The sequence below is a fragment of the Taudactylus pleione genome, unplaced genomic scaffold (assembly GCF_031769625.1).
Source record: "Taudactylus pleione unplaced genomic scaffold, aTauple2 ptg000366l, whole genome shotgun sequence".
In the NCBI taxonomy this organism is placed as follows: Eukaryota; Metazoa; Chordata; class Amphibia; order Anura; family Myobatrachidae; genus Taudactylus; species Taudactylus pleione.
This window is the reverse complement of record NW_028284767.1, coordinates 9756699-9772230: the sequence shown is the minus strand read 5'-3', so window position 1 is coordinate 9772230 and position 15532 is coordinate 9756699. Positions and strand designations below refer to the sequence as shown.

Below are 15532 nucleotides of genomic sequence, written 5' to 3'. Positions count from 1 at the left end.
ATAATAAAAATTTTACAATAAATATTACACACAATAACAGCATGGTGGCAAGTAAGAACATGGCTGATACACAGCTCTGGGCTCATTGGTAATATTCCAACCAAGTCTCTTATCTGTGTGGCATTTGCATAAACTCCCAGTGCTTTCTTAGGCTCTCTATGGATGCCCCAGGTTTCTCACTAGGTCCATGCAGCTCTTTAAAACCCTCTCACGTTCCCTCGTTAGGGCTGCTCCAGATTGTGTTACCAATTACAAGAGGCTGGCCATTCTACTCCCCCAGTCCACAGCTCACTGACACACACTCTGCAGTGTGCGGCTTCAGCATTTCTGCCTAAACAGTATGCAAATTCAGCGTGATGCCTGCTGCATACTGATGCAACGATCAGGGGGGCATGCTGCACAACCACTTCCATTTACTGTACCATAGAATCACTGGCTCCTGTTTAACTGACAGTGCACTGGACACCAGACTAAAGCTGGGTACACACTAAACGATGTATACACAGTGCATACACACTTGCCGATGCCGGCAACGAAGAATGACAGCAGGGGGTGGGGTTGGAGAGCGGGGCCATGCTGCATTCAGCAGCATGGCATCGCTAACTATATCCCCAGATTGTGCTGCAAATACAGACAACTGAAGATATCGTTAACTACCCGCAGGAGCGCGCATTAACGATCTAGTGCGTACACACTAGACAATTAAACAAAATTGTCGTAACGATATGTCGTTATCGCCAATATAATCTAGTGTGTACACACCTTAACAGCTAGAATAGAACTGTTTATTGATAAGACAGTGTGAGTGGTGCTCGTCATATGGCTGCACATGAACTCCTCTTATAGTCAAACTTCAATCAGCAAAAGAGCAAAGACTTAAGGTGCATATCCACTACACGATAAAATTGAACGGTTATGACATAGTTATCGTTCAATCGTGCAGTAAATATGCCGGTAAAAATCAGCGATGCACGCTCCCGCTGGTCATTGCAGGCATCTGTCATCGCCTGGACATGCAGGCCAATCTGCCTATATGAACAGGTTGTGCATGTTCGGGGATGAGGATGGGTGACTGCACTGAACAACATATCGTTCAGTGTGGGCACATTATCCACTGCACGATTGAACGATTAAGATGTAATAATCGTACAGTCGTTCTACACTCAAGTAGTGAATATGAATCTTAACCGCATCTAAATTTGGCTATTCTTATAAAGTGACTGAGGGCTGGTAGAAGCCCATTCCAAAGCCTAAGCCATTTCCTAACAACAAAGAGGAATCAAAAGTAGACTGAAATCTCTTTAAAAATTAAATAAATGAAATATTCTTTAAAAATTAGACTTTTGGCTACTTTAAAACCAAAAAAGTTGGTAGAATACCAACTGAGCTAATATGGGACTATACTTGACCATTCCTCGTATTAAAAAAAAATAAATAAAAATAAAAAAATCGAGCCAAGAAACCTAAACCGGAAGGATACTCGGAGATGAGGCTGAAAGCATATGACTTTACAGCAAATCATATGACATGATCACAACCAATCGCAAAAATCACATCACTTTGGTCGGGAATGGTAGCCATTATAAAACACTAATCATTGTAAATTACAGTGGGGATCTGGTCAAAATACAGACAGTCGGGAAGCCGGAACTTAGAATGCCGGCGCCGGAATCCCGACACCTGTCAGAATCCCAGAGCCAGCATCCCGACATTAAGTACTGGGGTTAGGCACTAGGCAAAGGGTTAGGCACTAAGGTGGGGAGGGTTGGGATTAGGGGAGCGTGAGGTTAGGTTTAGGCACTAGGGGGGAGATTAGGTTAAAGAACCGGGGAGGAAGGGTTAGGGTTGTGGATAGGGAGAGGTAGAGTGTTAGGATGCTGACAGACAAGTGTCGGTATCCTAACCCTGTCGGGATGCTGGCGTTGGGATTCTGGCCGCTGGGATCCAGTACCCAACCCTTACAGTGAATGGTCTTTTCTTTACCATAAATGGCCCAGATTAACTCTTACACACTCCTTTTAAGTTTATCAAATTTTCAGGCCTTTTTAGGGAGCATAAACCACCAAGCTGTCTAGAGCTAATTTACGAATAATCAAGTGCTTTTTATCTGTCTAGTGTAATTTAGACCCGGAAAGCATGCGTCTGATTGGTTATGTACTGAAATGCAGTATTCATCTACACACATTACAGTGTTTATTATTCAACCAGATGGAAAAAAAAAGGAGCACAATATATAACACATTCTTGTGCATGTGTATCCCTACAGCAAGGGACTTAAGGGTAAATACAAACATTCTCTTTTCTCTATTCACAGCAAGGCAGGGCTCGACAAAACCCGGGGGCCAGGTCGTCATGGCGACTAGATTTGGCTGCCTGGTGACCAGATTTGCAAACAACCTCCTGCCTCCGCTAGTGTAGTGCAGACCGCGAGCACGGTACACACTATAGATTAACAAACACACAGCTGCAAGCGGCAAGCTGCGTGTTTGTTATAGTAGCTGATGAGAGTCAGACAGACTCATTGGCTGCTGCGTCCACGGGGGGAGCCGGCTGCAGCTCACTCATGAGCTCCGGCATCCCCCACAGCAGGTGATGGGAGAGACGTCATTACGTCTCTCCCATTGTGCAGAGCGTGCTGGGAGGAGCAGACAGCGGTGGTCGTCGGCAGGAGCGGGGATCAGGCAAGTTGTGGGGTTTTTTTTTGTGTAAGGGGCACTGCATAGGGGGGGGGGGTGGTTGCTACAGGGGGCACTGCATAGGGGGTGGCTGCTACTGGGCACACTATGGGGGGCCGTTACTGGGTCACTGCATAGTGGGGACTACTACTGGGGTCACTGCATAGGGGGGACTACTACTGGGAGCACTGCATAGGGGGGACTACTACTGTGGAGACATCTACTGGGGGCAATGCATGGGGGGGGACAACTACTGGGGGCAATGAATAGGGGGGGGACCACTTCTGGGGGCACTACATAGGGGGACCACTACCGGGGCACTGTATATGGGGACCACTAGTGGGACCACTGCATAGGGGGGGTGGCCGCTGCCGGGGCACTGTTTAAGGGGGGGTGCAACTGGGGCAATGCATGGGGGGGGGGGGGAGGAGCCTACTACAGGGCGCAATGCATAGGGGGGGACCACTGTATAAGGGGCACTACTGTGGGCACTGCATAGCAGACCACTACTGGGGGCACTGCATAGGGGTGCCCGAAGCATATTCTTGCACCTGGGCCCACCACTCTCTAGTTCGGCCTCTGCCGGCTGTGGCTTTGCTTGCCCGGGGTTTTTTGGCTGCGGAGGGGTTGTCTTTCTTGGGGTTGGTTGCCTGGAGAAGGGGGTTAAGCTGCTCAGTAATGTGGCTGTGGGAGGGTGGTTTACCTGGGCTACCCAGTTAGTGGTGTGGCCATGGGGGTTGGTTGCCCGGGGCGTAGGTGCTCAGTAATGCTGCCCCGGGGGAAGGGGGCGTCTGGTTCCTACACTTTCATCCTGGCTCCTAGATTTTAGAAACATTTGTCAAGCCCTGCAGTTAGGGGATACAGGCATTGGGATATACTTAAGTCCCTGTCCTCTATGGAAGGTGAGATGTGTAATAATGAAGAAAATATAAGGGCAAGGGTCTTTTTCTTGTGCAAGGCATGGATATACCTACTAAGGAAGAACAGGGTACAGGAGGGTGGAATCATAAAGGAGAGTTATGCTAGTGTCCTTCCTACTAGGAGTGACTTAAAACCCATCATCTGTGTACCTGAATTAAATAAAGAGCTAAATATGAATAACACGTCAAAACAGATAGCAGTTACTTATTTAAAACTGACTGCATATACATGACAAATTAAGACGTATTAAGTACTATTGCCCAGGCAACAGCACAGATCTTTAGTAAATTTAGACAAACCTTGCAGATGGTCTGGTATTCCTCACTCTCTTCGTCATATGATGCAAGTAAAAACCCTCCATATATGCCAGTTCGTTTTCCTTTCCCTAAGTAGCCACCAATTACTACAAGATCCAGAGTATCTCCTAAACCTTCCAGGTAGTCTTTCTTCAACTAGAAAAGATAAAATGAAGAGCTGGTGAGGTGGTTTTTTTTTTATCCTGGAAAGCAAAACAAAAAAACTTATTGAAGTAATATGCTACTTTAATGTTTGTTTCTACAATCTAATTTATAAAACCTCTGAATTAGGACTCAAATTAAATATTTTATTTTTACCATAACACTATAAATGAAAAATAGCAATTACAAAATGTATGTGTATTGTATTGAACCATTACACATGTAAAACCTCAAATTGTATCTTCTAATAAAGGAGAGTTATGGTAAAAATTAACCTTGTTAACTCTCTTTCTTCGAAGTTCATATGGTCCACAGGGAGACAATGGAGTGTAGGTGGTACTTGGAGGACCGGACACCAACAGCAAAGCTTTTTTCTAACCCAGGATGTCTACCCCCTATACCCCGCCTACAGCCTGAAGGCAACTCAGTTTTGTTAACAAGCCCAAGGCAGCCGCAGGATAGGAGAGAAGGAAGACGGGTACACTAAAGAATCAAAGAAAAGGAAATAAGTGACCAAGAGAAGAAACCCATAGAAGCCAGGTGCATCAGGGCGGGTGCCCTGTGGACCTTATGGACTTCGAAGAAAGAGTTAACAAGGGTAAGTTTTACCATAACTCTCCTTTTCTTCTTCAGGGTACATAGAGCTCCACAGGGAGACAATGAGGATGTCCCAAAGCAGTTGTTCAAAGGCGGGGATGCTCCTGAGCTGAAAGGAGAATCCGGCGCCCGAAGTAAGCATCCTGAGAGACAAATGTAACAACGGCATAGAACCTAAGAATGGTGTGAACAGAAGACCACGTGGCCGCCATGCATAGTTATTAGGCAGACGCGCCGTGGCGGGCTGCTCAAAAGGGACCCACACAGCGAGTAGAATGAGCAGATACTGTAGCAGGCACAGGGAGGCCAGTCTATGTGTAAGCCTGTGAGATAGTCAGGTGAAGCCATCTGGCCAGAGTCTGTTAAACTGGCCATCCTTTTTGTGAAATCCATTTAGGACAAAGATTTCCTGACTGAAGATCTACGTGGACCGTAATAGTTCCGAGGACGGAACACATCCAAAGAGACTTCACCTGCTGAGAGGTCTGGTGATTGAAAGGCCGGAACCACAATTTCCTCATTGAGGTGGAAACTAGAGACCACCTTGGAAAATAAGCCATTGCGCGTTTGAAGAACAGCCCTGTCCGGATGAAAGATCAGAAATGGGGAGCGACAAGAAAGCGCCTCCAAATTGATACCCTACAGGCAGATGCTATAGCCAGAAGGAACAGTGTGTCTTTGCAGTGAGCCATTTGACATATACTGAATCCAGGGGTTTGAATGGAGGTTCCTGAAGTGCGTGGAGAACCACTGACAAATCCCACGGAGCCACAGGAAGGACAAAACGAGGTTGTATACGTAGAACACCTTGCAGAAAGGTGTGAACAGCTGGTAGAGGAGCAATTTTGCACTGGAACCAGATGGACAGAGTAGAGACGTGTGCTTTCAGAGAGGCTAGGTGGAGTCTGAGACCCAATCCAGCTTGAAGAAAGGCGAGGATTCTAGTAACCCTTAAAACCTGAGGTTCATAGTTTCTAGTAGCACATGACTGGAAATATGTATGCCAAACCCGGTGATAAATCCTGGCAGAGGCCGGTTTACTCACTCTGAGCAAGGTCTGGACCACAGAGCTAGAAAACCCTTTAGACCTTAGTAGGGATGTCTCAAAAGCCAAGACGTTAAAGTCAGATGGACCAGGTCCGGATGTAGACAGGGACCCTGAGACAACAGGTCTGGTTGTAGAGGAAGTTTGAGAGGAAAGTTTATGGAGAGACTTTGAAGATCGGAGTACCAATGGCCTCTGGGCCCAGCCGGAGCTACCAACACTTCTGCCATTGCTAATCGACTTCGAGTGCCTCCTTGGTGATTGAGGTAGGCCACTGCCGTGTCGTTGTCAGACTGTACTTGTACTGGCCTGCCATGAAGAATATCCTGAGCCAGAGTGAGGGCTTTGTAAATTACTCGGAGTTCCAGGACATTGATTGGTAAGATCGCCTCGGCTGGAGTCCAGCGTCCTTGAAAGGATTGCTGGCCGGTCACTGCGCCCCACCTGCGGAGGCTTGCGTCCGTGGTGAGGAGTGACCAGTCCGGGATCCAAAAGGGGCAACCCTTGTTTAAGTGGGATGTCTGAAGCCACAAGGATAGGGACAGGCGAACCTCCGGAGAGAGGCCCATCGTCTTAAGGAAACCCTAATACCTGAAGGGGATTTGAGAGGTGTGTGCGCTTTAAGTATAGAGGTGGATGGGATTTTTTCCACCATCACCCAAACCGGGTGTGACCAATTTTGCACATATGGTGGATTAATAATTATTTGAAATACTACACTATGATTATATTTCTCTGTCATCTCTATAAATTTTGTTTCTGAGGTAAAATAAATATAAGGACATAAAGAGCGCCAACACAAGGGAGTGATACGTTTTTGGAACATTATTGTTGACGACGGTGATATCTTCTTTTCATCCCAGGAAGCTGCATATTTAAGTTTGTGAGTGCTGTTATCACTTTTATTGTTTATTAGTGCTTGAAATTGGTAATAATGTTGTAGGATAGGAAAAAACGGAGATACTACTGATGAGAAAGCGCTAAAGGTACATGTAGGTAAGCGTCCTGAATGTCCAGAGACACCATAAAGTCTACAGGCTACATAGTCAGGACAACAGAGCGTAGAGTTTCCATACAAAACCTGGGCACCCTGATACACTTGTTCATAGACTTGAGGTTGAGGATAGGCCGATGAGACCAGTTAGGCTTCTGAACCAAGAAAAGGGTAGAATTCTCTCGTGATGAGGGTTACCACCACCTCTGAGAGCAGTAAGGACTGAATGGCCTTCTGGAGGAGCAGGGCTTTGCTTGGGGTCCAACGGAGGTCCTGTGCAAAAGAACTGCTGAGAGGGCCGCCTCAGGAGTGAGTGCGTATCCATGTGGACATCTTGTAGCCCAGGTCTGTTTGGTCCTAGGCTTGGGGGCCTTAGTGGACGCAGACTGCCGTGGAAAGGACTGACCTTTAGCTTTTTCTTGTCGGAAGCTGCTAAGGTAGTCACAATCTTGACCAATTCTGGGCCAAACACGATCTCCCCAGAATAAGGCAGACACTCCAAAGCCTTTTTAGAGTCTGAATCTGCCTTCCATGAGCGAAGCCAAACAATACGGCGGGCTACCACACAAGTAGCAGATGCCTTGGAAGCTAGGAGACAAGTATCCAAAGCTGCCGCTCCTAAATAGGAAGCTGCATCTCTAATGTGAGATATGTAGGACAGCTGTTCCCTCGAAGCATCAGAGGGAAATGTATCTTCTAGTACCTCTGCCCAACTCTCAAATGGCTTTTGCCACAAAGGCCATAAGCCCTGGCAGGACGAGTAATTGATCCTGTAAGAGAGTATATAGACTTCAGGCAAGCTTCTATCGTTCTATCCGTAGTCTCTTTTAAGGAGGTTGCAATGTGGATAGGCAAGGTAGCGTTCTTAACTAGGCATGTCACGTGGGAATCCACTGGAGGGGGAACTTCCCATTTAGCGCAATCAGTAGCTACAAGAGGGTAAAAGGAAATAAAGCATTTAGGCAGCTGAAATTTTTTGCTAGGTATATTCCATGCTTCACACATATGATCAGATAGCTGATCCGAATGAGGAAACTCAGGCAAAACTGCCTTCTGTCGCTTAAATAGTGCCCTATGTGAAGAATAGATTTTACAGCTCTTACAAGTGCTGGTATATTCAAATTTAGAGGGTGGCTCCTCTTCTCACGAGGGGGAGTTAGAGTGAGAGAAGTCTGCGTCTTTTGTCTCCTCAGATGATAACTGGGTGGACTGGGAAGATAACAGCATGCTTAGTAGGTTTACTAGGTAAGGGTCTCTCCTTTTGCAGCATTTGTTGAAAGGCTGTAGAGGTAGCTGCTAGACTCTGAACTGAGGCAGAAAGTACGTCTACCCATGGGGGAGGCGAAGGATTTGCAGGGAGTACCTGCTGTGGCCATCCCATAGGAGGAGCTACCACCGGGGACGCTAGGTGGTCCACAGTTTTTGCCAACACCTGTGAAAAGGAAGCCATGGGGGGGTCCTGGGGAGAGAATGCCCGAGCTGAGGGGCCAGGTGCCGTATAACAAGACGCACACAGACCATCTTGAGTGAGATCGTCTGAAGCTAAGCCTGCTAAACAGGACTTGCAAGACACCAGAGTGGGAGCAGCAGGCTGCTTGTTATTCTTGCCTTTGCCAGACATAGCTGCAAGGATAATACAGAACACAATCTGGCAGAGTGCAGTGAGCAACCCAGATATATGTACAATATGGCACAGTGTAGTCTGTAACACATACCTCAGTATTCCAGGGTTATAATGAAAGAAAGGGAAAGGTATAAGCTGACAGTTGAGAAAAATAGACAGCAGCGCTAGCACAAGTCACATACATTGCAGAGCATATAAGTTAACTGCAGTGGGCACAATTCAACTACACAGGCCGCAGTAGCTGGTAGGAAATGGCACTGTATAAGCTGGTCTTTGGGAGAGGTATACAGGGAGACCGGACCCAGCGTTCCCGGAGACCTGGATGCAGAAAATGGCTGCCGTGTGTCTCAGAGGTGGCGGAGGGTGAGGGAGGAGCAGCTCAGGGGTGGTAAGACCGCAGTGGAATGGCACCCTGAGCCGGGGGAGGGGCCGCAGGGAGAGGACCTTCTCCCCTATGCTGACATCAACCTTTCCTATATGCTCCATTTAATGTGCTTTATTGCACACCTGAGGGAAAGGAGATGCCCTCAGTCTGGATTAGCACCCCTTCCTTATTGGTTTAAAAGCATGGAGTCTGGTACTGTATATGCAGTATTAGGCACAATTCTAGGTAAGTCGTACAAGTTATATACTGTAGTGCAACTTTGGTTCATTTTTGGGGTGTGGGTCCCCCTGGATTACTTTGGTTGATCTGTTTCAGGCCACCGCATATAACACATTTTTCTTTTATAACACATTTTAACCCTTCACTAATTTGTTTATTATACATGTACTTCACTTTATTTTCATTCTTTATATGCAACTGTGGCTGCTCTTTACTATATCTCTTTTACACTGCACTTTTCTTACTATGGCGGTGCCCTGAGGCGGCTTAGCTGGGCTAGTTTGGGGGTGTTCTGCGCTCTAGATGTGAAGCCTAGTATGTTACGGACCTACCCTGAAGAGGGTACCTGGATATGGTGGGCAGGCCCATAACCTTGGCCATGATTATGCTAAAAAACTATTGATTGCAAAATTTTATTGCATTTATATATTATCAGTAATTTGGAGTTGTGCACCTGAGATTTGTCTGTTTCTGTGCCTGCAATAAGTCTCATCAGGTAGCACCTCCCATTATATATATTCAGGGTGTGCAGTCCCGGAACCTTTCCTATATCAACCACCGGGTCCCTGGCCTTAATCTGTGCCCTGCGCCATTATAGTAATGCCCTGGTGGTCTAGTGGAGTCCCGTGGGAACTGGTGTCCACATCAGCGCCTCCGGTCTGTCTCCTGAGACCGGAGGTAAGACTATGCATAGACGCGGGTACCCAAAGCAGGGATCTGCCTTACCTGTCCCCTTGAGTCCCAGCTGCAGCCTGGGGTCCTCAGAGCCCTGCTAGCTAGGTCCTCCTCAGAGCCCCGCCAAGAGTACCTAGCCGAGGGCTGGTGTCGCGGCGCAGCGGAGGGGTGATGGAGCAGCAGTGCAGACGTCCAGAGGACTGTCTAGCGCTGCTGCACTTAGTGAAAATGAAAATAAAATCATAAAAATAAAGCTTGGGCTGCTTAATAGCAGCCCCACTGTTCTAACGGTGGTCCAGCTCTTGCCAGACACCAAAGAAACGGAGTTGACCTCAGGCTGTGGGCGGGGTATAAGGGGAAGGACCGGAGCATCCTGGGATAGGAAAGAGCTTTGCTGTTGGTGTCTGGTCCTCCAAGTACCACCTACACCTCATTGTCTCCCTGTGGAAGCCTATGGACCCTGAAGAAAAAAAATTTTACAGGCAAGAACAAAAATCCTCTTTTTTTCTTTCGTCAATGGTGGACACTGGAAACCATGGGAAGTCCCAAAACTGCTCCTGTACTGCCCTTAGTACCCGACAGCCTAAACTCGCATAAGTTTAGGTAAAGTTGTTAAAGCTGTAGAATTTAATTTTAAAGTAAAGTCAGAGGACCATGTGACCGCCTTACAGAGCTGCTCTGCAGAGGCACCACTATAAACCACTCAAGTGGTCCCCACAGACCTGGTAAAAGGAGCCCGCATCGAAATCGGAACATTAGCTAAACTACTTTATTAGGGTATAACATACCTTGGATAATTATTTTTCTACGAGGTGCATAGGGTCCACAGGATCCACCTTGGGGTAAGTAGTTGGATCGCATCCAATGCACCAAACAGCAAAGCTTTGGAGCTCCCAGCATGCACTGGTCCTCCTCCCTATATACTCCACCCCCACCCCCTCCCTATATACTCCACCTTGTAAACAAGCCTAACGGTAAGAGACAAAGAGTATCGAAGGAAGAAAAATTGCACAAGAATCACTCAACATATGAAGAGGGAATCTGTGAATAAAGGCTGAAGAACAGATCCCAATTGAGGCCAGGTGCGTCAGGGTGGGTGCCCTGTGGACCGTCAGGGTGGGTGCCCTGTGGACCTCGAAGAAAAAGAATCCAAGATATGTTATACCATAATTCTGTATTTTTTCTTCGGGTTCCATAGGGTCCACAGGATCGTGGGGACGTCCTAAAGCAGTTCTCTTAAGGGTGGGGACGCTCCTGTGGAGAGAGCAGAATCCACCGCCCAAAGGAAACATTCTGGGAGGCAAACGAATCAAAAGTATAGAATTCGATAAACGTATTAACGGAAGACCAAGTGGCTGCCTTGCAAAGCTGTCGAGGCGCCATGTCTTACTGCCCACAATGGTCTAACAGGGAGATCAGCTTGTGTTTAGACGTGAGAAATAGTCATACGAAGCCAGAGAGCCAACGTTTGTTTGTTTGCTGGCCAACCTCGCTTGTGAAATCCATATAACACAAAGAGAATCTGATTTCCTGATGAAACTGGTCTTATCTACTTAAATACGAAGGAAATGGGAAACAACCTTTGCAAGGTAGTCCGCCTTGGTACAGAGAACCGCTCTATTTGGATGAAAGATCAAACATGGGGAACGACATGACTATGCTGCCAAGTCGGAAGAGATGGCGAGAAGAAAAAGTGTCTTCACGGTCAGCCATTTCAAGTCCACCTTATGCAAGGGGTTCAAAGGGATGCAACTGCAATGCCCTGAGAACCAAAGACACATCCCACGGTGTCACCGGTGGGAGAAACGGAAGTTGCAGCCGCAAAACCCCCTGTAAGAATGTGCTGACATCCGGCAGAGGAGCAATCTTGCGTTGGAACCAACTGTCAAAGCCGAAACTTGGAATCTCAAGGTAGCCAGGCGAAGACCTAAGGGCCTGATTCATAGCCGGACGCTCTGACCAGAGCGCTCGCTCTGAATCAGGGCCCTCCTACCTAAACTTGGAGCGGCCTCCTGGCCACTCGCAGAGCTGTGGGTGACCACTCACAGCATATGTGAGCGGCCAAAAAGATGGTCGCGATGGTCAAGACCATCGCGCTTGCGACAAGACCCTGCTGTAGGGTCTCGGTGACCGCAAGCCCTGGAGTGATTTTGGTTCTATCAGAGCCAAAATCACTCCCACTGACATCACTAGTGATGTCAGTGGGGCCGGACCCAGACGGTAGGCGTTCCCATGGGAACGCCTCCGTCTGGCAGCCACGCCCCTGGCACGCCCACCAAAGGGGGCGTGCTGTCAATCAACATCGACAGCACGCCCCCTTTGGTGCGAGACCCGGAGCAACGGCTTCCCCGTCGCTAGCCGGGTCTCGCGCATGCGCACGGCTGAGCAGCCTCCGTCGTGCACATGCGCACTAGGGCACCGTCGACCCGCTTGCGTGCGGGTCTGAATCAGGCCCTAAGTATTATCCAGCCTGAAGAAAACCCAGTATTCTCGGTTCCATTTGAAACTTTAGGGTAATTTTCTGTGGGTACACCAAAAAAAAAAATGAACGCCAAATTCTGTGAAAGATGCGAGCAGAAGCAGGCTTCTTTGCTCTCAGCATCATCTGAATCACATAAGCAGAGAAACCCCTGGCCTTTAAGACGGACGTCTCAAGAGCCATGCCGTCAAAGCCAGACGAGGTAAATCCTGGTAAAGACAGGGACCCTGCATTAGCAATTCCTGTCTTAGAGGCAGTGGACTGCCTACAGATAGACGTGTCAGATCGGAGAACCAATGCCACCTGGGCCAGGCAGGGGCTATTAGTATATTCCTGCCTCCTTCCTGCTCGAACTTTCTGACGACTCTTGAGAGGAGGGAGTCTGGAGGAAACTGGTATGCCAACCTGAAGTTCCATCTCGCCGCCAGAGTGTCCACAAAGGTGGCTGAGGGGTCCCTTGTTCTGGACCCATACCTGGGGACCTTGTGGTTATGATGTGATGCTATGAGATCTATGTCCGGTAATCCCCACCTGTCCACCAGGAGTTGAAACACCTCCGGACGAAGAGCTCATTTTCCGGCGTGTATGTCCTGGCGACTTAGGAAGTCCACCTCCCAGGTGAGAACACCTGGGATGAATATTGCTGGAAGATGGCCCTCTGCCCACAGCAGAATCTTTGCCACTTCTCTCATGGCTGCCGTACTTAGTGCGCCTCCTTGATGATTTATGTAGGTAAGCCACTGCTGTCGCATTGTCGGACTGAACCTGGACAGGTCTGCCCTGAAGTAGGTCTTGCGCCAGATTGAGTGCTTTGTACACTGCTCGAAGCTCCAATATATTTATTAGTAGGTGACTTTCGTGGTCCATCCACCTTCCCTGAAAGGTGTGATGACCAGTCACTGCTCCCCATCCTCGCAGGTTTGCGTCCGTGGTGAGGAGTACCCATTCCGGGATCCATAACGGATGACCCTTGTCTAATGAGTAGTCTCCAGCCACCAAGGAAGGGAGCGCCAAACCTCTGGTGAGATGCGAATCATCTTATGCTTTATCCTATTATACTGACCATCCCACTGGGCCAGGATTCCCAGCTGTAAAGACCTGGAGTGGAACTGGACATAAGCCACCATGTCGAATGTGGCTACCATGGAGCCCAGTATCTGTATAGCCAAGTGAACTGACATTTTGCTTGCGAGGTAGATTGTGCACACGCAACTGTAGTTCTACAATCTTGTCCTCTGGTAGAAGAATCCTCTGTCCCAGAGAGTCCAGCAGTGCCCCCAAGTGCACCATCTGCTGAGTTGGAGAAAGAAAATACTTTTTTCAATTGATCACCCAGCCGTGCTCATGTAGGCAGACAATGGTCATCCATAGATGACATTGTAACATCTCCTGAGATTGTGCCAATATCAGGAGGTCGTCTAGATATGGCAGTATCCTGACTCCTTGTATTCTGAGACAAGCAGTCATGACTGCCATTATCTTAGTAATTACCCGAGGGGCTGTGGCCAGTTCGAAGGGTAGAGCCTGAAATTGGTAATATTGCTGATCGACCAGGAACCTAAGAAAGGCCTGGTGGGATCTTGCAATCAGGACATGCGGATATGCATCCTGTATGTCCAGTGAGACCATGAAGTCTCCAGGCTCCATCGCCAGCATAATTGACCGTAGAGTTTCCATATGGAATTTGGGCACCTTGATGAATCTGTTGAGAGACTTCAGATTCAGGATAGGGCGATGTGACCCATTGGGTTTTTGAATAAAATTTTTTTTTTTAATAATAACGCCTTCCCTGTTGCGTCACAGGAACAGGGACTATAGCCCTCATTCAGAGTCGGTCGTTGCGGCCGCACAGTCGTAAGGGAAAAGGGGCCGGATATGCAAATGATGCACTCGCAAGTTGTGTCCTTAAGATCGGATCGTTAACTGGACGACCAAGGGGAGGATGCGGCCGGAAGTCAAAAAATATGCCCCCTTCTCGTACGATTACACGTCATCTCCGGCCATATAAGGATTAATCGAGACCATCGGTAACCATCGGAACTGGTCGTAGAGCTTAAGGTTGACCATAGCCTCTCTTAAGCACTACGATCAGGTCAGTGTACAAACCACCCATGTCACGTGTGCCATGACACTACTTTGTTAATTATGCACTCCCATAAAACGCCGTTCGCATAATTAGGCACGCTTGTGTATGGATCTCCACTCCCCCGTTTTCAAGCACCTTCCCCTGTTACCACCCACAAACGCCTCATTCTGTCACTCAAACTACCGACCTGGATGTGTTCAAGGAGAGAGAAATTTCTAATCGTAGCAGCTAGTTTGCGCACGCGCATTGCGAACTTTACGCATGCGCAGTTTAGCGAACATCGGTGGCGTACGACCATGCGGCCGCAATGACAGACTCTGAATGAGGTCCTATGACTCCTGACCTCAGGAGTGGCCCAATAGACTCCCAGAGGGCCGAAGCTGTGACCGGGTCTGCAGGAAGGTTTGTAGCAAAAAACCTGAGGTGGATGCCTTAGGAATGTGATGGCATAACCCTGAGAGACCAGCTCTCGCACCCATGCATCTGTAGTTGTTTGCTGACAGGCCTGGGAGAAGTGTAAAAGTCGGCCTCCAACACTGACATCCTCCAGGGGGAGGCCCGCCCCATCAGACAGTAAGCTTACCGTCTGGCTTGGAAGCCGGGCGTTTAGTTGGCCAAGATTTTTTGGGCTGTGGTTTCCTGTGGGACTGACTGTCTGGCCAAGGACTGTTTCTTTGTCCTACCTTGCGGACGAAAGGACAGAGATGACGACAGCCTCCTAGAGGTAGACGTAGATGGCAATTCAGCAGACTTCGGTGTTGCCAAAAAGGTCATTAGGTCATCCAACCCTGGTTGAAACAGTACCATCCCTGCAAAAGGCAAAGATTCCAGAGCCTTCTTAGACCCTGCGACACCTTACAGGTCTTTTGCCAAAGGGCTCTTCGGGCTGCAACCGAGTTAGCCGAGACCCTAGAAGCCAGGATGCATGTGTCAATTCCCGCTTCCCCCATATACATAGCTGCTTCCCGCATCTGGCCAAGAAGGGACTGCTGCTCATGGGTTCGATCAACTATAGTATCCTCCAGAGATTTCGTCCAATCCTCCATAGCCTTGGCCACCCAAGCAACAGCCGTAGCAGGCCTGGTAATAGCCCCAGATAGTGAAAACATTGGTTTCAAGTATTTATCAAGCGTTCTATCTGTAACCTCTTTTAAAGAGGGTGCTGCAGGAATGGGTAATGTGGCACTTCTGATTAATCTCGTCACATGAGCATTTATCGTTGGGGGAACTTCCCATTTATTACATACTCCTGGTGCAAATGGGTACCGAGAGGTTATATTCCTTGTGGCATGAAAATGCTTACTAGGTGTATCCCATGCTTCAGCCATGAGATTCGACAGCTGCCCAGACTGAGGGAAATAATCCTTAGTCACT

General features: G+C 48.3%; 1 protein-coding gene across 2 annotated transcripts in view; it reads right to left on the bottom strand.

Annotated features, from left to right (window-relative positions):
* LIG1 (DNA ligase 1) overlaps positions 1 to 15532 on the bottom strand; it is a 217596-nt gene that overhangs the window by 30667 nt on the left and 171397 nt on the right. For both annotated transcript variants that reach the window (XM_088444581.1, XM_088444580.1), the window contains exon 24: positions 3896 to 4048. In XM_088444581.1, the coding sequence (XP_088300707.1) occupies positions 3896 to 4048 (153 nt within the window). The remainder of the gene's footprint in view (positions 1 to 3895; positions 4049 to 15532) is intronic.